This window comes from Pipra filicauda, unplaced genomic scaffold (genome assembly GCF_003945595.2).
Source record: "Pipra filicauda isolate LSUMZ 115617 unplaced genomic scaffold, ASM394559v2 scaffold38_size3968069_pilon, whole genome shotgun sequence".
NCBI lineage: Eukaryota > Metazoa > Chordata > Aves > Passeriformes > Pipridae > Pipra > Pipra filicauda.
Window position 1 is genome coordinate 2171736 of NW_024104520.1, and position 22311 is coordinate 2194046.

The 22311-nt window shown below is 33.7% G+C and overlaps 1 protein-coding gene across 1 annotated transcript in view; it reads left to right on the forward strand.

The window, feature by feature from the left end:
- Nucleotides 1–22311, forward strand: part of ARAP2 (ArfGAP with RhoGAP domain, ankyrin repeat and PH domain 2) — a 116745-nt gene that overhangs the window by 58128 nt on the left and 36306 nt on the right. Inside the window, exons 14-22 of the mRNA XM_027746787.2 lie at nt 520–702; nt 2268–2442; nt 3970–4104; nt 6530–6674; nt 8374–8476; nt 9108–9306; nt 11326–11389; nt 19034–19197; nt 21192–21404. Of these exons, the coding sequence (XP_027602588.1) occupies nt 520–702; nt 2268–2442; nt 3970–4104; nt 6530–6674; nt 8374–8476; nt 9108–9306; nt 11326–11389; nt 19034–19197; nt 21192–21404 (1381 nt within the window). The remainder of the gene's footprint in view (nt 1–519; nt 703–2267; nt 2443–3969; nt 4105–6529; nt 6675–8373; nt 8477–9107; nt 9307–11325; nt 11390–19033; nt 19198–21191; nt 21405–22311) is intronic.

A 22311-nucleotide genomic window follows, 5' to 3' on the forward strand; every position in this document is an offset into this window, starting at 1 on the left:
ATTCATTTGTTTTGATAACAATTTCTCTTAGTATTTCTCCAAGTATCTATCTTTCTTTGGGAAAAAAAGAAATAAAATGCTTTTGGACAGCAGTCATGGTGGGGGAGTATTGGAAATGGGAAAAGAAAGGAAACTTCTCACTACCAGTTTAGCTGCTTGGAGTATTAAAAAGTGGTGGTGGTAAGAAGTGGTGCTGATTAAGAGGGTTGAGCCATCAGTGTTTTTTGAAAAAAACACATGATACTCTTCTCTGAACTTTAGCTGGTATTTTCTAATATGTACTGAAGTGTTATAATTGATTAGCCTTGTAAATCTTAGCTGATATTAATGATAAGTTATGACTGCAGACTTAATTTGTAGATGACTGCAGGCAGTGACTGAGGCTTCTGTCTCCTGCAGGGAATTTTCTTTTCTTTAATGACTTTCTTTTTCAACTTTTAGTAGCTGGAAACTATTTGGAGGCCAGCTTCATATCCTTCATACTATTTTGCTCATTTTTTTTTGTTGCATCTCATCCAGCTCTTTATTGTCATTGGAAATAAGAGGGCAAACAGTTTTTGGGCTGGAAATCTTCCTCCTGATGAAGAGCTGCATATGGATGCCCCTGCAGAAAAAAGGATAGCATTCATTACACAAAAATACAAAGAGGGAAAATTCAGGAAAGCACCTTTTGTCTACAAAACCAAGGAACAGTTGAATAAGGTAATATGAACCATGGTTAAGCCCATAGTGCACTTTTTTATTGTATTGTATCTGTGTGCAGTTTGGTCATCTTGTTAAACTGATGAGAAATAAATTCAGATTCCTGAGTGGCATTCTGACAAGAGTTGAATAAGAGTTGTTTTAAGAGCCTTTACAGGCATAATTTCATGACTACTTAGTTTCTTGTTTTTTCCGTTAGTTTGTTTACAGAATGTTATGGTACTTATATAGTGTCTCTGTCTTCCTGAGCCATCAATGAATATGGATCTTTATATTTCTTCAAGTGCACAGTCTAGGGATGCAATTTAACACTTTGTTTCCTTAGATTCCTTATTATGTCTTTTTTATATTTTGTATATCTGACATCTAACATGCAGATACATTAGATGATTCGTTGTTATCAGTGGTGAAAGTAGCTCATGCACTCTTACTTATTAGCTTGTAGCTTGTTGGAAATGAAAAAAACTAAAATTAATCATTAAAAATGTGTGTTCTCAGTTTTTCCTTTTACACAAATAACAAAAGTTCTTTACAGTTATAAAATGGAAAATTATGTCTATGTAAATTCGGATGTACATTCGAGTGAATTCTAATAATGGTTAGTTTGAGTCATTAATGCATTAATTACAATGTTAATGCATTCAATTACATGAGTCAAATTGTCTCAAAGAGTATGCAGACATTTTCAGGAGGCAGTAACATTTCAAAGTTGTGGTTTGAACCACAGAGGTCTCATTTGTTTCAGTGTTGAAAAAGTAAGTGTTATTTTTGTACATTTTACAAGTTGTCTGTTAGTTATTCACAGAAGTAGTTAAAATGAGGGCATATAAGAGTAGTTATCAATGAAACACCTTTAGCCAAAGTGTAGAACCACCTCACTGTATAGCTTGAATTTATGTTTTCTGCACAAAATAATTTAAATAAATATTAAGTCATAGAAATTGTAATGGAATAAGTTGCTGTAATTGTGTAGCTATTTCTGGTTTTGCGGTTTTGGACCAACCTTCTGGAAAAATAAATAAAAGTTGGTCATGTTTTTCTATGTTTTTGTATACAAAACTAAAAGGATGTGAGGAGATCTTTAAATTTCAAGGAAGGTGAACAAGTATTAAAATACTAAGGAATAGTTGCCTTATTGACTGTGACCATGGTTTTTAAAAACTACCTAGGAATTTTAATCTAATTCTTGGTAATAGAGTTTAAGGATCTAATCTTGTCCCTTTGGTTTAAGCTTTGAGGTCTGAAATAGTAAGATTTTTTCTTTAGTAGTTTGGTGTAAATAAACAGCAAACTTCCCCTCCAGTTGTATTAATTCATGTTATCCTTCCCAAGTGAAATTTGTGACAGCAACGTCTTGCAGGGTTTGGGTTGATGATGTTTTTGTATTTTCTTGTTATTGCTGCTTTTTTCTAGATTCAGACCATACTTCATGATTTCTCATACATTTCAATGTCTTTGAAAGTTCAGGGAAACCATATTGGAGGTGAAAGGATTTGTATCTTACATATGCTTGTTGCCAGTAACTTTCTAATTTAAACAGACTTCTTGTTTTCCTTCTCCATGAGGCCCTGTGTGCTGCTGTAGTCAAGCAAGACGTGCTAGAAACTCTGATGTTACTCTTTAGTGGGGCTGATGCTATGTGTGCCACTGGAGACCCTGTTTACAGTACTCCATATTTATTAGCCAAGAAAGCTGGACAAAGACTGCAGATGGAATTCCTGTACCATAATAAGTTCTCAGGTGGGATGCAATTCTTTCTTTTGATCTTCTAATTTTATATTGAGCAAAAGGGAAGGAAATATTTTAGTAGAAAAATTGACATTGCTCTAAACAATAGTGTTGTGCCAGAGGGGCAGTTGTAATGGTGTTAACTGGATTTCAGTAGTGCAATTTCAATTGTGTACAAATTTGCTATTTTGCTCAGATGTCTTGTTTAGGACTCAAAAAAACCCCAAAATGATAACTCATAGGTCTCGAACCCTTATTTTTAGCCAGAAGAAAAACATCATCTTCTCTGCTAATATTATCTGTCTTTTACCAGGAAAAATGGATATATAGAGTTAACAAATATCTAAAGTGTTCATCTGGAACTTTTTTTTTTCTTAAAAATTATTTAAATTGATATCTACCCCTACTGCATACAGACCTACTTGTTTTTTAACAAGCTTTCCTCCCAAAATAAAACTCGCCTCTTGAGGCTGAAATATAATCTATCCCAGAAAACTTTTTTTTCCCACATCATAGCTTCTGTTGCAGCTTGGAGCACATGATAAACTTTGGCCATGAAAATCAACAGTTCTGGTTGCATGACTGTTATGAGGCTCTTGAAAACAGAAAGCTGTTCTTAACAATAAATAAATAAATAAATAAACAAACTGTAGAGTGTAGATGTGACTGAACTTTCCTGTTAAAAGGGCTGGACAGTATCTGAAACAGTTGGGGGCTGAAAGTTCACATGCAGATTTACACTGGAAAAAAAATAGCTGTGTGGATGTAGGCCTGGACCACTTTCCGTTGTCTAGTGTCACTCTGCAAAGTAACACTTTATAGGCTAAACAATAGAAGTTTTAGTGGGAAACACAGGAATGAATGAAGTCTTTCTAGAGCAAACACAGTGCCTTAAATTCTGCCTGAGCACTTCTCAGGCCAGTGCCATGCATGGGGTCATAGGATGTTGAGCTCAGTCAAAGTGCAATCATGTAACTATGGTTTTGGGGTTTTTTTGCTAGCTATGATCTCAAGTAGTCCTAAGGCTGTAGGGAAAGAAGTTTGTTTGTCTTGGCTCTGTCTTTTCTACTTTTGGCCTTCCAGCCAAAGCAGCACCACCATGTGCTGGTTTTTGTTCTTATTTTCAGAGAAAGGGAGGTCAATGCAGGTTGATGACGATTCTCAGAATCTTTATCTGTCTGCTGCCAGACTTGCTGGTAAACTCTATATAAGCCCTCAAGAGAAACAATTCCCTTCTGTTGAAGTGCGTTATGTAAGGGATGAAAATGAAAGATCACTACATCAGAAAATCCTATTACCATGGCAAGCAGTGGTAGACAATGGCAGTATTGTAACAGATGTGGACCAATGTTACTTTATGAATATGTAAGAATCTTTTTCTAATTATAAAAATAAATCCAGTAGCTTTTATCAGTGCTGTAGGAAAGATACTGCAGAGCAATTATGTATTTATGGATACAGTTAGACAGACCTGTGTAGAAATGGTTATAACTGACATAACTGAAGATGTATGTTATTTACTCCTTTGTCTTTTAATAGATTTCCCAAACTATGATACTTGTTTTGAAAGTGGCTTCTCTGAAGATTCTTCACATTCTACCTTTCTTTGTGAATTCTTATACAAAGTTTCTTCTAATGCTGCTAAGCTTCTTACAGAGAAAAAACTAAAAGAAGGTATTTCACTTTTAATTTATGTTTTTGAATAACATATGAATATGTATGATTTGGGTAAATTTTATTCTTTTTAACTTCTTGCATTACTCTTTGAAAGATAAGATGTCTTTGATATGACGTACCCTCTTTTGATTTAGTAGACCTCTTTCAGATAAAATACTGATTGTCTTGATGTCTTTATTCAGTAGTTTACAGAGCAAGAAGACTGAACTTCTGAAAAATTGTTCAGTCAACACAGTAACTGATAAATAAAAAACAACTAGAAACACTTCTCACTTTAATTATATTTAGATAACTACCAAAAATTACTTTTCATCTAAAATGATTCTGTTACAGAAATCATTTGGAAGTATCACTGACTTTTTAGTAAGAATTTGAATGGCTAACACTTAGGATATTTCTCAAGTTCACAGATTTACAAAGTATTCCAAGTGGAAAGGAGCACGTCCATGAACTCTAATGACAAATTGAGCTTTGCGGGGTGAAAACATGTGTATATCACATGTAGTTATTTTCTTTTCTGAGAGAGAGGTGTTATCAAATAATTTCTTTGCCTTTTTCTCCCCGTTTGTGTTCCTATATTTTTCTTCCATCTAAATAAATGAGTTATGTGGATTTTAAAATCTGTGCTGATTTGTCATTGAATTTATTGCTCCTAAAATCCTTACATGGCATCCTGCACTGGTATAGACCTTTTTTTGTATGATTATGTCCTTATTCTTATGGATCCTTTAGGATCCTTAGTGGAGATTAAAACATCTTAAAGCACAGAACTTCTGTTTAAATATGAGTTTGAAGGATCTGTATGTTAATGTGGCTCCAAATTCTTGAAAACATTGGATAATCAACAGAACTTATGCCTGATCACAGATATTTTCCCAGCAACTTTGCAGTTTTAACAAAGATGCCTGTTGTGTCAGAGGACTGCTGCTGGACAGGACTCTGTTGAGGATTGCTCTGAAACTGCACTGAGCTTATTTGGGAACTACTTGAGTCCTCACCAGGCCAGAGGGAGCACCACTCTCTCACTGGGGATTACAGTACTTGTCTAAATTTGGGCCTTTTGATTTTTTTTGATTTTTTTTTTAATGCTCTTGATGGATAGGACTCCAAGCCAGAATCCTGTGAAGCTGTCTAACCATTAGAGTTAAGTTCTTCTTCAGTTTTAGGAGTCTCTGAGGCACTTGTCAGCCTTGCCTTAAGCACCAAGGGCTGAAAATTTAAGCGCTGTGTTTGTTGTTGCAAAGAACTGTTATCCCTTTGTGGGCCCTAATGGTAAAAGGACACTCAAGAAATCATTCAGTGCTGTGAATTGAACTCAGGTGTTATACCAACCAGGTGTAACACCTGGAAATACAGTCTAGTTTTTCATTATGTGTGTCTCAGTGCAGGAGAGAGTAAACCAACGCAGTGTGTACTTCTCATTATTAGCAGCATCAGTTGTTTCAGCAGGGGTACATAACTTTTGAAGAAAGCTGTTGATATCAGGAGGAAGTGAGCTCAAATGTTGGTGCTGTTCTGATGTAGTGGATCAAAAAGTAAAGGTTAGTGGTTTAGTGGCTTGGGTTTGATTTTTGCTTCTTCTGTTTCTAGTGTAAAAGGTTTTATGGAGCCCTTTTAAAACCTTGATGTTCCAAAATCATCCTTGAGAGTTGTAGCAGTTTAATGAATATTGAAGCAATTAGCTATTTTATAAAATAGGTGTTGGAGGGTGGAAGAGGGAAAGTTGGGGGACAAAAAACCCTGAACAATCAAAACCTTAAAGTTTGGTGCTCAGTGTATACATTTTCAAACCATTTCTCTTATGTTTATTTTAGTACTTAAAATGTGTATTTAGACAGAATCTAGATAGTACTAGATAGCAAATAATAGGATGCAAATAAATACTAATAAAACAGTAACAAGGTATTTATAAAACTTGTATAAATCCTATAGCAAACAACAGAAAAAGGAATTGGATGAAATATCAGATAACATAGTATGTATTTACTAACTACAACTGGTTTTTTATTTGTTTTTTTGTGGGATTTTTTTTTTCCAGATCTGTTTTACTGAACTCTCACAAATACTTTGCCAGCCATATAGGAATTTTAAGACTGTAGAAAATAAACAATATTTTCTCTTACAACCTGCTTCTCCGCAGCAGTGGTAACAGATGCACCTCAGATTATGTTCTAAGAACTAGATATAAGCTAGAATGAGCACATGAGTATTTCCAGTAGGAAGTAGACATTAATATGCTATGTTGTGTGCTGTATTCATATTTTAGGTCATAAGAGTGAGTAAACACTTGGTCGAAATTAAATATGCCAATTAATATGTTGAAGTTGCTCTGAAGACTTTTTCCTCCGCCTTGTATTTATTGATTTTTTTAAAAAAACTTGCTTTAAAAAAACCTGACTTTTCTATGAATTCTTAATTACAGATTGCAACAAAAGATGGTGCACTTTGGAAGGTGGCTTTCTGAGCTACTATGAAAATGATAAAACTACCACTCCTAATGGTATGATTGACATCAGTGAAGTTATCTGTCTTGTAGTACAGAAGACAGACTTCTTTTCAAATAGAGGGTAAGATCCCAAAGTCATATTTCAATAAACAAACTCAAGTATTTCAAAGATTTTATTCTGAGTTTTCAGAGCTGTTGATTTTTTCTTGAATGTTGAATACGCAGTTTAGGAAAAAAAGCTGAATTGTTTTATTTGACTTAAGAAATAAGCACTATGTGATATTTGGGGATTTTTAATTTTTTTTTTATAGTGATAGAATGAAAATGTTAGGGTAATTTAAAAGGGCAGCTTGAATTAGATACATCTGTTTCTTATTAAATCTATAATGAATATTCTCGGTGCTTAAAAGGTTACATGATGAGAAATCGAACAATTAATACTCATTTTTCTTTCTGGGATAGACCTCTGCCTCAAGCCAAAGCTCTTGCTTTGTTTCTTCCATATATTAATGCAGCAGATTACAGTTCTCCACAATACTTTTGGATTTGGCCACAGAGATATTTGTCTTTGAAGCCCATTCTTTGTCCTGCAGCTGAGGGCAGCAGTGTAACTGATGAACATTGTGTTAATTTGAAGATAACAACTTTTTTTTTTTCTGGTTTGCTTTTCCTAAGATTTGATATTTCATGTAGTTGAACAACTGGTCCTCAAAAATGCCTGTTCTATTAGTCAGAATTAAGTGTTCGTATAATTTTCGAAGTGGTTACTGAAAGAGACACAAATTACTCATGTTCAGTCTCCACATTTAGACAAATCTCAGTCTCCAGTATTGAAAGGTAAAAGCATACTCCGTCTATTTGGAATCTAGACAGAGGGCACAAACAAAATCATGCTATAAATTGGTGAACCATAATTTGTAAGATAAAGACTGACCGTAAGTTCAACATGATATTTACTTTCCAAATTCCTCACTAATTTTAATTGGTTTGCTTTTTCTTCTTTTGCTATCCTTATTTAGAAATAAAAAATAGAAAAACAGAATCTATCTGTTTAAATAATGGTATAATTTTTAAAAGACCCAAGAATCTACCTTAAAAAAGCTTTTAAGAACTTCTTGAACTACAGCAACTTCAAAGCTTAGCCATACTCATCTTGGTGATGGCAGGTGATACAAGTAGTGGCAGTGACCACACATTTTGCCCTAGCAGATCTGGGCTGTATGACAGGAAAAGCCTCCTCATTAGAGGAGTGGTGGAGGACAGGAACTGGTTGCTGAGAAAACTAGTACTCTCCATCATTGATGGTTTTCAAAGCTTCTCATTGCTGTTCTAATCTATAGCTAGTGATAATCCCTTTTTGAACAGATTAGAGCCAATGATGTCTAAAAGTCCCTCTGAACCTACATTTCAACTTGTTTGAACTTCCCATTCAGTGAGTTGGTCTGCTTATTTTAAAGAAAATGTTTCGATTTCATCACAAAAATATACTTGCTCACGTCGCATGAACTTGCAAAAGTGAAAAATTCCCTGTGCATTTTCAATGACTATATGTAAACATTTTTATTAATTCTGGAATTACTGAAAAAACTATTATGCCATCGCCTCTAAACATGCATTATTGACTTGAAAAGTACTTTGATCCTGTTCTGTTATAAAGTACTCTATTATTAGCTGGGCTGTACTTGTAAGATTGGAGGAAAAATGCAGAGGGATTCCATTCCATATGCATGAAATAATGAAAAAATACTAAAATAAAACTCTTGTGTGTCTACTGTTATGAAGGCTAAATACAGCTGCCTTTTTTCTCTTGCTTGCTTTAGGGACATCTTTACCTTTGAAATCTACTTAATGTCAGAACGTGTTTTTCAATTTGGAGCTGAAACTGCATATTCACAAAGAAAATGGACTTGGGCAATAGCTAAGGTAATACTGATAATTATCTTTTCCAGTTAGGCCAGGAGCATTTGCACAAAGAATAAAGTGTCATTGTTAGCTTAAAATCCTCTTAGAAGCTATTCTTGATGACTGCTGATCTATCCTGTGTGTGAGTGTTTCTTGTGCAGCAGGAAGAAATAATTTCTGTGATTTAATGTTTGAAACAAGATAATAAAATAAAATGAAAAAGGAATTGAAGCAGCATTTTAATGCCGACCTTAAGAATATATTAAAGGTGCTCTACTATAAAGACATATTCTATATGAATAGTTGTTTATGGTTGCACTTCTTTTATTTGCTGCAACAGATTTCGTAAAGCAATACCATATTTTATTAACAAATATTAACAAATGTTAATAGTCACATTACTAGTTAAATCAATTGTAGTTTAAAAAGCAAAAATATTTGAATTGGAGAGTATGAAGGCAAAAAATGTTAAGCTTGATTTTCTATTTTAGATTTATTGTAGATATGGGTTTATGAATGATATATCTGGAAGTCTTATTTTTGTACTGTGACCTTCATCCTTGAATCCTATAGATTTGCAATGTCCTAATTTTGTTTTTTAGGGGCAGAGGGTTTTTTTTCTTCATCTGACTCACCCCATTTTCTTTGGTAGCATTTTGTTCCCCCTGTGGCTGAATCCTTGTTAGAGAGAGACTTTGACCTGATTGGCCAGCTGTACTACAAAGATCGCCATAACCTGGATCAGTGGAGAAAAGGCTGGTTTGCCATAGAGAAGTCGAGCCTTTATTTTTGTCTTGAAATGGCGAATGCTGAAGAAGATTCCATATATCTAAGAAGGTTGCAAGAACTAAGTAAGAATTTTGTTTAAGGTGTAGCATTCAGGAAATGTTCTACGGGATTAATTCACTGTTAAGGATATTCTATTACATTTCATAATAATAAACTTTGGGAAGCTCAGGAACTATTCCTTCACATGAGCCAGATGTTTTTCCCACTCTTATCTAAATATGGATTTGGTAAAGTTCTGTCTTGGTGTTGTTTTTTTTTTCCTACTTTGTGGCACACACTAGAGAAATTTTTCACAGCTTTATAATGAATGAAGGCAATTTTTATTTCAGTTGCAGCAGTATCTTTCTTACAAGAATACAGAATTGAATAACAATATATAAACTTTTGGGATTATTGTCTCATATTTTTGACAGGGCAGAAATACTCCCTGCAGAATATTCTTGATATGATTGACAGGTCTAGTTTTAACATACTCAAATGTACTGGAAAAGGATAATTCTCTCAGAAAACTTTCACAGACTAATAGACTTTTCTTTTTTCTATTAATAAATATTTTTTGGTCACTATCATGGTGTGGAAAGATAAGAATATTTGTTCAAATTGTCTTCTAAGACCAATTTTATAACATTGTAATTATGCTCTGAATCCTCTTGAAGCGTATCTGCCCTACTTGTTTTCATATTGAGCAAGTCAATTGGTTATCTAGGAAAGTAACTATAATTTGAGGTTTTATACGAAAGTAACATAGAGAAGATAATTTAGCTCTTTATTTATGGTCCTCTTTATAAGTACTGTCAGATTTTGGACTGTTTTGCAGGAACTTGCCTAAATGCCATTGGACTTTCTACTGTTTATATACTACCACCTTATATTTGCCGTCAATAACACTGTGAAGGTGGTTTTTAATCAGGAATCTTTTTATGCCTCTAGCTGGCTTTTTAACTTGTGAATACTTTTTGATCTTGATTCAGAATTAAAAGATTAGGCAGTAGGAAAACTGTTCGTGATACTTATTTTGATGAGGCAACTGTAATTGCTTTTACCACAATCACGTTAGCATCCAAAATCTATGCCTATCCCATGTATAAAAATAAAACAAATTTAACTTTCAGTTAATAATTATTTTTGCTTGCATTTTTTAATATTAGCTGTATTTCATGGAAATATCTCTACTCCTGTCTTTTCTTTGATTTCTGCTTTCCTCAAAATAAATCTGCTCTGCTATTAATACTGATTTGTTTAACTGAAACTTGACAGATAATGGAACATTTGTGGAAGTATAGTCACTTAGCTTCTTGATATTCGACTCAGTAAATGTAGGTGTTCCAGGAGTATGTGTGATACAAAACCAGCATATAACATGCAATGTGTTTATTAAGCTTCATTGATATTCAGAACTTTACTATCTCTGGGAATTAGTTGAAATAAGATGTGGATTATATATAAGACATAAACTCTGAGAAATTCACTTTTCAGAATTTTGAATTAGTAAGCAGGTTACATTTAATTTACCATTTTTAGTATAGAGCACAGTATAGTTTTATAAGCACTGTTACAGGAAACTATCCAGATGAATTTTTGTATTATGTATAAGGTGAGTGTTTTACAGGGTGCTTTTTTTAGCAGTAATAGCATAAGGCGACATAAAAATGGGTGGCGGTGATCTTCACAGTAAAACATAGAACTTGTGTTATGTTATTGTAAATGCGTGCAGTGATTAGGGTGCAAGTAAATTAATATATTCCAAAATTCAGCTTACTTCTGGATCATTATGTCTTCTAAAACTTGTATTTACAAGTTTAGTATAATAAAACACTGTAGTATGTTTTCACATTAAAAAGTACATGTTTAAACTTTCTTCATAGTTTTGTATTAATTATTCTTCTAAATGTATTGTGCTACTTTGTGGAGTTTTGTTTCTATTATCAGCAGTGTTCTTTATTTGTAAAGTTTAATAATCCCGTGCTCCTTCTGCCAGTAAAAATCATATTGAAAAATCACACCTATATGTATGTGCGTGTATGTGTTTGTCTGTATGTGTCTGTGTAGGTCATGCAAATGTGTGTGTGTTTTGTTTTCAGCAACCAGTAGTGTGATGCAAAATGGAGAGAAAATAGATGTCCTGCTGCTCGTTGAAAAAGGAAGGTAAGGTTCCTATCTGAGTAAAGGTTTGATCTGTTTTTAATTGATATTTTAGAATTCTTGTGTTTAAGTCTTGGAGTTTTTTCGCTTGGGGTTGTTAGGAGGAGAGTAAATTTGCAGACTTTTTAAATGAGGGAAAATCTTTGTGTATTAATTACGTTTTATGTCTATGTCAGGAAATTCTAACAAGCACTACTTAATTAAAAGCAGTTTTCCCACTGAGAAAATTATTCCCAGATTAGTCTGCCAATAATGCTTTCTTCAAAAGGACCTAACTTCTTTTACTGTGTAAAAACAGAGTACCTTTTTGGAGCATTAACTACATTAATCACTCTTATGTCTCAGAATTCCGTACCTTAATCTATGTAGGTCAGGTTTGAGCGGATATGAATGAGTCCCCGGGTTAATCTTATTGTAATGTCTGATCTCAGTTAACACCATCCTAGCTAGGAAAAAACATATGAAACAAACATGATCCATATTTGATCCAAGTAGATAATATTCTGTGGAGATGACTGTGTCGTATTTATAGTGATATGACAAGTTGAAACTTGAAACGAGGTAGGTTATTTCTGCCTCATATATAGGCAAAAATTCAAAGATGAAAGTAAAAATTATGGAAAATAATTCTTAGTTTGTAATAGATTGGGGCTTTTTTATTTCGATAATGGATTATTGGGTGTCTGTATAAGAAGTAGTACAGTGTTTACACAGTCTCTTGAACAGCCAATAATAGGTTAATAAATGAACATTTTTTTTCTCTTTGTCCGGCACACGAAAAATCACTACAGATACCTTTGATATCTAATCAGGGTTGGAGTAACTTGTTGGAGAAATGCATTGTAGCTTGTGAGTTCTACATTTTAACTCTTCCCAGGATAGTGTATAAGTTTCAGAATTCAGTAAGGCTATGAAGGCTAGAAAGAAACACTTTTTCTTGGGGATTTTTTGCTTGTTTGTTTGGTGTTTTGTTTGTTTGTTTTGTTTTTTCTTTGGGTTTTTTGTTTTGTTTTGGGGTTTGGGTTTTTTTTTCCAAAGAAGTATATTGAAAGATGCAACATTAAGTAACCTACATAGACCAACCAGTGAATCAGAGGTTTCCTATTCAAGGTGTAGTCCAATAGGTGGATCTAAACCTTGCATCTAATTTCTTAGGTGTTAGTGCTGAGCAAAACTCTTACCTCTAAATCAGCATTTATTTCTTTATAATATATCTGTCAAGTAAGGGTAGGTTTTCCCTGAACCGCTTTAATAATTTAGTGGAAATTCTGAACTATTTGAAAATAATTTCACCACGGGCACTGGCGGATTAATGGTGGACATAAATATGTTTAATTTTTCTTCACTGAAGTCTGCTATAAATAATTTAAATGCATAGTGTACACTTTATCTTAACCATTAAAAGCCGTATGGGTATGTAAGCTTTGGCATAGTGATTCTTGCTTAGGATATTACTCTAAAAGTATCCAGATTTTCAATGCAGTTGCGTGAGATTGCATCTTAAAGTGATAAGCAATTTAATGTGTGTGTGTGGAAAATGATTAAGTATAAAATCACCTTTGTCTTTAGACTCAATTACTGTAAATTGAAATAAAGCTAGCAATCCTCCTTGTGCCCCTTTAAACTCTAGATAAAGTAATTAATACCTCTGTGACATCATCAGCATCAACTAAATGAAACGTCACAGTTTCTAGTTTTTCTGTTTTGTCTGTCCTTTTATATCAGTGCTTCTCTAATGTTAACTTTGGCATAGATTGATCACTTGGAAGAGACTCTATATAGCTGATGGCTTCCGTGTTAATTTGTTAGTCGCTTAAATGCAGGATAAATTATAAAATAGAAAAAAAAATAGTATTGCAAGAATTATATAAAACAAGTATGATTTTTACAAAATTAAGAAAAGTTTAGGAAAAAAAAAGCAAACACCTTAAACCAAAGAAAAAAGCAAACCAAAACCAAAACAAACCCATCTTCTTTTACATAAAGACATAAATGTGGTCAATATCTTATATCTTATTAAATTTCATTAGAATAAATTATGAAAATTCCTTGAGAATTTTCTTACTGACTTTCTATTACTTACAAATACTTATACCTCTTTTTCAAATCTCAGTCATTGGGTTGATTAATTAGGGAAAGTCATACATTTACATGTATCGTATATCTTTTTCTTTTACCCTTTTTTGTTAAATACTGTAGGCAAAAGAATGGCTTAAGTTGTTATAAGTGGACTTCACACTTAAGAGTGATTTCATATGCAAGTAAACATTTTCAGAACTGTAAAAACTTCAAGTCTTCTGAAATAATTATAATCTAATAAACCTATGAAATCTTGATTACTAAAAAAATACTTAATAAATTTGGGGTACATATATTTGACATTAATCTGATCCATCTTTCTTCAGAAGAAGAATTTACAATTGATTTTGGCCTGTAATATACATAATGCTTTCCTGCTTTTATAAAATACAAGAATTCAGAAAGAATACTACCAAAAGGCATGTGAAATTTTTCTGAAGTGTCTTAGACATGAATATGATCCACTCCTACCCCTTCTTTTTTCCCCCCTCTTCCTTTGCCCTGTTTTCTACTTGGCACCCTGCTGTCCATTTATTCTCTATCTGACATGTTCAGCTAATGAAGACTACCAGCTCAGAAATAAGAAGTGGTAATCATAATATACATTGCCAAGTAGTAGCATATCATGAGAGGCTCAGCCACGCTAAGATATTTCCAAAACCACAGCACTGCTTCACTTTTTAAGATTGTTGTCTTTTTTGAAGATCAATGTACTTGCTAAATTTTCATGATAGTTCTAGACCACTTCTAACTCTACATTATTTTTTTTTCAGATCAGTTAATGTTTATGTTTGGGTATCTTTGCTAAAGTAAATTATAAAGGAACACACATTCTTTTACGGCACTTATTGGTATTTTATTGCACTCTGGTCTCTACTGGAGCATATTTTCTGGGCTGTTAGAACTGTCTCAAACTCAGCTGGAAATCTTGGCTTCTTACAACATTGTTTTATGCCATAATCAGATGATCATTTGTCTCTTCTTGCGTTCCACTTTCATAGTTGAAATGCTGCTTGACATTTTGCTAGAAGTGGCAAACCATTTTCCAGATTTCTGTGTGTGATGCTTCCCTTAGTCACATAGAGTTGTCCTCTCATTTGCTCCATATTCAGTTTGGATTTTTTTTTCCTTGATCTCTCCTCCATATTTTTAAAATACCTGAAGTGATTGGTCTCCTGTTGCCATCCCAACAGAATTTGCGTACTAGATCGGTGAAACAGCTACTCCTGTGTACTTTGACAGAGGACAACAGAGAGATTTGTACACTGAAGAGAGGAAAGCTGTCTGAAAACAGCTGTACACAGTAGTTTTAAAATATATTTTCTATATATAGAATTTAATGTAAAATCTAATGCTACACTTTAAGGAAACACAGTTGTGCAGACAATTCAGTTTCAATTATTTCCTAGTTTTTTCTGTAATAATTTAAGTTCTCTCTTAGGTGTCAGTGAATGTTTTCAGACCATACTGTAATCCAGATGGTGCTTTTCTTCCCCCTGTTATGCTTCTCTTATAGTTAGCTCTTTCTTATTATGAATAATAAACCTTCCCTATATACTGGCACAATTTCTTTATGGTGATGGTTCATGAATTACAATGCTTTCTTAACCCTTTGATGATAGCAGTAATTTTTCTCATAAAATGCAGCTATGGGCACAAAATTCTGAAATCCAGGATTAATCTAAACATAAGACTTGGATGGAAAGACTTGTGCTTCCAGTATGATGTGCTGGATATAAGCTCAATATCCTTCAAAGAAATATTGCTGACCTTCTTGACATGTAACAGTAATTATTAGTGGAATTTCCATGCTTTAGCTGCAATTTGATTTTCTAATATAATTTCATAGTGATGTGTATCTTCTTTGTACCTCTGTTTTCAGATAGGTAAATTATCAGAATCACTTGAAAATTGCCAGAGGGCACTAAATTGTGCTAATGTTGATTTCTCACTCTTCCTCCCCACAAACCTTACCCAAAATCACTTGCTACCATTGCTTTCCCGTTGCAGAGTTGTGCAGCAAAGCATACAGACATAGCTAAAGCTAGTGGACTTTGCAAGATGGGCTAAAGATAAGCCTTGCACTGTTGTGGATGAAGTGTGGTCATGTATGTTGTTTGTCTGACTGCTGGTGCAGAAGGATGTGCTGGTAGTCAGCAATAAAGTTGAACAGGTAACAGTAACTTCCTTAATGTTGAGACTAGGTGATTGTGGACTGCTGCAGTAATTTGTGCCAATTCAATTCTCTCAGTTCACTAAGGCAGAAATCTACCTTGGCAGACCTTCTTGTTTGATCGAGTACTTAAATTATTAATTTCTTGGGTATGGATTTTATGTGCTTCACAAACATAGCAAAACCTGCCATTATTCACCATGTAATCACTATTGCTAAATATTTGTTATGAAGTGTGTACTCTATCAATTTTTTGAACTGGAAAAGTAGCATATATGTAAACATACTATAGAAGGCACTGAATTTATATTGAAGGAATGCATTTCAGTTCAGAGTCTGTGCAAAATATTTGGTAGTCTGCATGATAGGTCTTCATAAATGTTGCAATACAAATTCTTTCAAACATGATTATTTCTATAAGCCTATTAAATTCCTCAGTTTTGTGCCTCATGGGATATCACTACATTTCAGCCAGTGTTAATGCTTAGTCTTAAACCTTGGATTTAATATAACTTTATATTTTGATAATGACAGTTCAGTGAGAAATGCTTGTATTTGTTGTTACTGCTGTCTGAAAACTGTGTGAAAGAGATGGTGAATTGACATGAAAAAGAAGTCAGATCTGCAAAGGTGTCTCTATTGCTTCATGAAGTTCTATAGGAGACTTCTACTGTGCTTTGAGGAAAGTTCTGCTCAGCTGCTGGTAATTATTTCCTCTTCAGTCCTTCATCATCCTTTTCATTCCTTCAAGGTTCATGGAGATCAACAAATCATTTCGAATTAGGAAAAAAATAAATTTAACGTTGTTAAGTTTGTCTGAAAGGATTGAAGTTAGAAGGAATTATTTAAACTTCTTATTTGTAAATTGTTGTATGTTTTTATGATTTAAATTTATCCTACATGTACTCTCTCTCAGCCAGAAATTATTGAGGTTTGAGATGAGCTTTCTAAGCCACTTCCACAGGAAATTGACTGAGTTCTGAACTGTGTCTGGCACTGGTTTAATTTCCTTTTCTCCCATCTTCACTTCTATGGTATTGTAGTGAAATTGCATCTCAAATTTATCTTACTTTTTTATGTGACCACTCTGGAGATTTTTTGACTGGGCAAAGTTAATTATTTGAAAAATAATTGGTTGCCTTCTATCAACATCCAGGTTGATAGCAGCAAGATTTTTCACGTTTCTGTTTCTTACTGGCAACTTCTCTTTCCTGACTGTGTTGGTCCTATGGGACTGCTACTTAAACAAATACCACATTTTCTGTTTTATAACCTCTTCCTTTGTAATTTGAATTTAACTCAACAACTTCTGCAATTTTAAAATTTTAGAAAATTTAGAGAACATCATCTTGGTAGTTCTGATATGTTTTTTCTAATGTGATACATTGAGAGGAAGATGGAAAGATCTATAAAATACAAGGTAATTTTTTCCTCATAGTTTAGGTAATTCAAATATCACAACAGTTGATTGACAGGCACATGATTTAGACTTTAGTATCTCTGTGAAAAATACTGATAAGTTTATATGACTTTTGAAGTTCAATATTGTATTTTCTCTCTCCTCCTGTGGTACCAATTGATTGATATGCAGCAGAGTTGCCCTTTTCTTGTTTAGCAGTAATAATATTTTCACTTTAGACTATATTGCTTCCTGTATATATCATAATGCTTTAAATAACAAAAAATAATCTGTTGAGACTTCCATTTATCCTTTTGCATAATACCATAATATGAATTCTGGTGTTCTGCAGGGAAAATAAAAACACTGTAATATGCGTATATGTGTGCATCTCTTGTGTTGGGAAGCACCATAAATCATTTATAAATTATAGTCCTAACCTCTTCTGATCTGTAAATAATAATACTAAAGGAGTAGAGTCTCATACACTGTCAAACTTTTTTCTGCTCAGTTCAAACTTTTTACTTTCCTTAAATGTATGGCAGCAGTACTAGAGAACGTTAGGGTGATGTGTTCTTTGGAAGTCGTTGATTGAGAACTACCTGTTCTGACAGGTCTTAAGAAAAAGGTTGAAAATATTGAATTAAGCACACTCGTTTTTGTGCAAAAATATGGCAGCTTTATGCAATTTATTGGTTTTTTTCTAAGTGGAAGAGAGAGACTTGTTTCTACTACCCAGGTGTGTAGTTAATATGGTTAACATGACTTTGGCAGTCATGAAGTAAAGACTTCTTAAAAAGGAGCTTCAGTAAGGTGAAATATTTTAGTGTCATCTACTATGCTGTTGAATGGCTAATGGCTCAGCCTGTATGGTGAATCCTGGATCTGTGCATGTAATACATTGACTGCATCCTCACTTCCTACCAAGATAGGAATGCTAGAATGGAAACATTTATAAAAACAAAATTGAAAGATGCTAATTAAAAAAAAAAAAAGAAATCAGGTATTCCCTCATTATATAAAATATTGGGTTTTTTCTTTTCTAAAAGAAATAATCAAAATGAATGTTCGTTTCTATTTTTTCTTCTGTTTTCTTCTGTTTTTCTTTTATATTTTCTATTTTTTTGATGGAAGTGTTTTCATAGAAGTTTGGTAGAACATTTTAACTCTTTGTCGTTAGCAAATAAATTGTCATTAAAGAAAACTGATCCCTGACATTTCTTTCATGGAAGACTAAGAGCATGTATTTAGAAAAGTTTGCTTGCCATTTTAACACTTTAAGAAGTTGCTTATTACATACATGCATATAGATGAACATACACTGTTAAACTTTTCCATTTTAGTATTTTCTCTTTCTGTCAGAGTGGAACAGAGTTTACTATAGCATGTTTAAATAATAAAGTCAGAACAGGGTTATGCTTTAAGATAGACAGGTAAAGTGTTGTACTAACTTATTCTGCCTCAACTCTTACCTTTTTCATACATGTTCCTTAGCTCTGTGATATCCTGAGCGTGATTGTTTTGATACTTGTGTAGGAGGGAAATTCAGTATGTCTCAGCTACCCTACAGAACAAGAGGAATGGTGGGCATGTGTGGTGTGTAGGGGTGTGAATAGAAAAGAAGGAAAGCTTTTACGATATTGAAAGTTGTCTCTAAATCTGTTTAGTTTAGCTGTGGCTTGGACATATGAATGCAGAGTGTAGGAGCAAGACTGAAGAAGAGTAATTAAAATGTTGGCAGGTTCTTTCAAAGGCTTGTGACAGTGTTTGTGGATCTTCTTTATCGTGGCAGTGCTAGTATGAATGTAGTTGGGAAAAAAAAAAAGCTGTAACAATAGACCACCATCACAGCTTTATGTGGTGGAAGGTGCCTTGATGTCTTACTCCAAGTGTTTCTTTTTTTCTTCCACTGGACATCTGTTTTATTGCTGTAGTACAATAACATAATTTTTTTTTTATTTCTTTCCCAAATTCAAAATATTTTTATACTTTTCAGAACGCTATACATCCATGGCCATACAAAGCTGGATTTCATGGTCTGGTATACTGCAATTGAAAAAGCAGCAGGTACAGATGGTAATGCATTACAAGATCAGCAGCTCAGCAAAAACGATGTTCCTATTATAGTGAACAGCTGTATAGCATTTGTTACACAGTATGGTAAGTATAGTGGATTTTATTCAGCCTAAGATCATTTGTATATTACCTAAGCACCCCTAGTATCAGATCTCATTGAATGAGTTAATTTATTACTTAAAGTAAAATCATGCCCCTCGTTAGCCTTGCTGCTCTTTGATGTGATGGTGAAGTACACTGCCACACATCTGAGAACATGCAATTTGGGGAAATACAACTTGGTAGGTTCCCTTTATAAACACCTTCCTATTTTAAATATTACCTTCTTTGCCTTATGTAACTCAGCGTTGAGGTTCAATGCAGACATCTCAGCCCTGAAAATAAGCTCTGTGAACCAGGAAAAGCATGGTCTGAACTGGTCAGCACATCTTCTGGGAAACTGGTATTAACCATGGAGTTTAGGCTGCTGAGTTTTCAGTGTTTCTTCAGCCTAAGAATGTATAGTCAGTAGCCATTTGTTTAAGTGAATTTTGCCAGCATTATTTTCCATAGCATTAGGTCATATACAGATGATGTTTGTGTCCTTTTACTACTGCAAATTTGTCAGTTTTCTTCTGAAATGCTAAATACATATCAACCCTGTACCAATCTGTCTTTGGGATAAATACCTCTGTCAGTGTGAGAGCCCCTAATTTATATTTGAGTGGTTGAAGTTTAACGAAATAGCCTCTGAATATGGCAACATTGCATTATGGTAAATAGTTGTATAGGGGTTACAGCTATTGCCTAAACCTAAGAAAAATGTTTTTGTCAAATTATTTTGTAATCATTAGTAATAGGAATTATTCCAAGTACAGTTTACACCATTTCATGCACTGACATGTTTTTAAAGCAGGGTAATTACGTCTGCCACTTAGAACAACTTCTGTATTCTAAATTAAAATTCAATTTCCTAGTGTCCTAAATAAGTCAAATCTTTATTAAAAATAGTTTTTTTCAGGATCAGCATTACTGGTTGTTAAACTGCTCATTTGAAAGCTGAAGGAATTATTTGTATGCATTACTTGCATATATACATCTTTTTTTTTGTTACCATTGTAGAGGTTTTGTCTTTAGTTGTAGTCCATAGAAGACAGATGCAATCAGGTTCCATAGCTGTTCCTGACAGTAAACAACACAAAGGCAATATCGAATGGAAGTGCATGTGGGCATTACAAGAAAGGTGAATTCTAAGAACGTAAGACATGATTTCATAGGTTTTGACAGAGTACTTAATTTGGCAGGTACATAAGAAAAGCAGGGTTTTATGTAAAGTACCAGTCTCTTTCAAGAAATGTGAATGCGGAACCACCTCTACAAAGAGAAATAGGACTGCACATCTGTGAAAAACTTACATGAGGCTTAAAATTCAAAAGTTTTGACTACTCTCATATGCAATGATTGAAGGTAGTCTTGACTTTCTTTTAGGCTATAAATTTTCTTTGAAGTTGACTTCCGTGGTTTAAGTTGTTAAATGCAAGTATAGTGGCTGCCTGATGTCTTCCAGAATGTGAGAAAAATCAGAAAAAAGGAATACTTTCTACTAAGCTTGAGGCTTTAAAGAATAAAATGTTTCGGGTTGGATGAATGCAATGATACTTTGAGTCCTAAGCTGAGTTCATCAATAGGGTAATAAAATAATGGGAGTTTTGCTCATGAAAGCAGCTGTTTTATTTGTAATACAATACCAATTATCAAAACTTCTTTTCTTTACTGTGCCTTTTGAAAGTACTGTTTTAGGAAGTTCTGAGGATATTTGGGGATTTGAATTTCCTCTAAAGTACTCCTGAAATTGTGATGTCAGGCTTGCTTAATATTATAATGTGTATTTTTGCAAAGAGATCTACTTGGGTGTAAGCAGACTTGGTAGTGTTTTTACTGATGAAGTAAGTATGTGCAAAAGGTCAGAGTGATTTTGGTAGGAAGTACAGTGTGTTTGGCACCCACATATGCTTTTCATATAATGATGTTTGGAATTTTTAAAAGAATACTTGATTTTACATGCACTTATTTTTCTACCCTGTATTTCTGTACCTTAGGTTTAGGTAGTAAGCAGATCTACCTTAAGAGTGGTGACTCTTCCAATGTGGCTGAACTGCTGGAAAGCTTCAAAAAAGATGCAAGGAGTGTTAAGCTAAGAGCAGGAAAACATCAGCTGGAAGATGTGACTGATGTATTGAAAAGTTTTCTTTCTCAAATAGATGATGCACTTCTCACTAAAGAACTTTACCCATTCTGGATCTCTGCATTAGGTAATGTATTCAACAACACTCAATACAAAAAAAGGTTGTATGTACAATTTCAGTTTCAGATTTCAGGGGGATTGTTAGTTACTTACCCTGTGTCAACTATGCTATTTGATAATTGGTCCTATAATTGTAGTGAGGAAAAAAATATTTAGAGCATGGCTGCAACAGACTTGTGTCAATCAGAGACAATTTTATTGCCTTTAAGAGAAACAAAATAATAATAACAAATAGCAATGTTTACCTGACAGTATGTTGTAAACAGTAGACCAATATTATCCTATGTCAGAGTTGAATCAAAGTAAAAAGTGATGATTTACATGTTATAGAAGCATTTAAGGTAGAATTCAAGAATTCAAGAGACATGTTAGAGTAGGAGAAAAGCATGTACTCTGTCTTTTGACTATATGTAGTTAAAAATGGCAAAATGCTATCATCTGCTTGAGAGTTAAATGACAGTCTTGCTGCCTAAATTTTTCCTATATTTTTTATGAACATTCAGACAAATTTACGTATATTAACAATGTAAACTTGGTAACATGTTATTTGGGTTTTTTTTTCCTTAGAAATGTTAAACTTAATTTGAAAGAAAATATAACTGGCTTCTTGTTACTGGAGATGATGATGTATTTAAAACATGACGTGTGTCTCTGTGTGGTTAGAAGCAGAACTATGAGATTACTAATAGATTAATCAGTTACTCATTACATAAATTGTGATAATTTTTATAATGTTCTTTCAAAATAGCTGCAGTTCTATTTGTTTCTGTATTGTAGTATTTACAAAGTGCAAGAAACAAATGGTTTCACTGTGAGGCTGTGCTATAAAATCGCAGTTGATGCATAGCAATAAGAGATGCATAGGAAAAGCTAAGATAGAACATTAACTTCTACATGAATGCACAGGAAACATA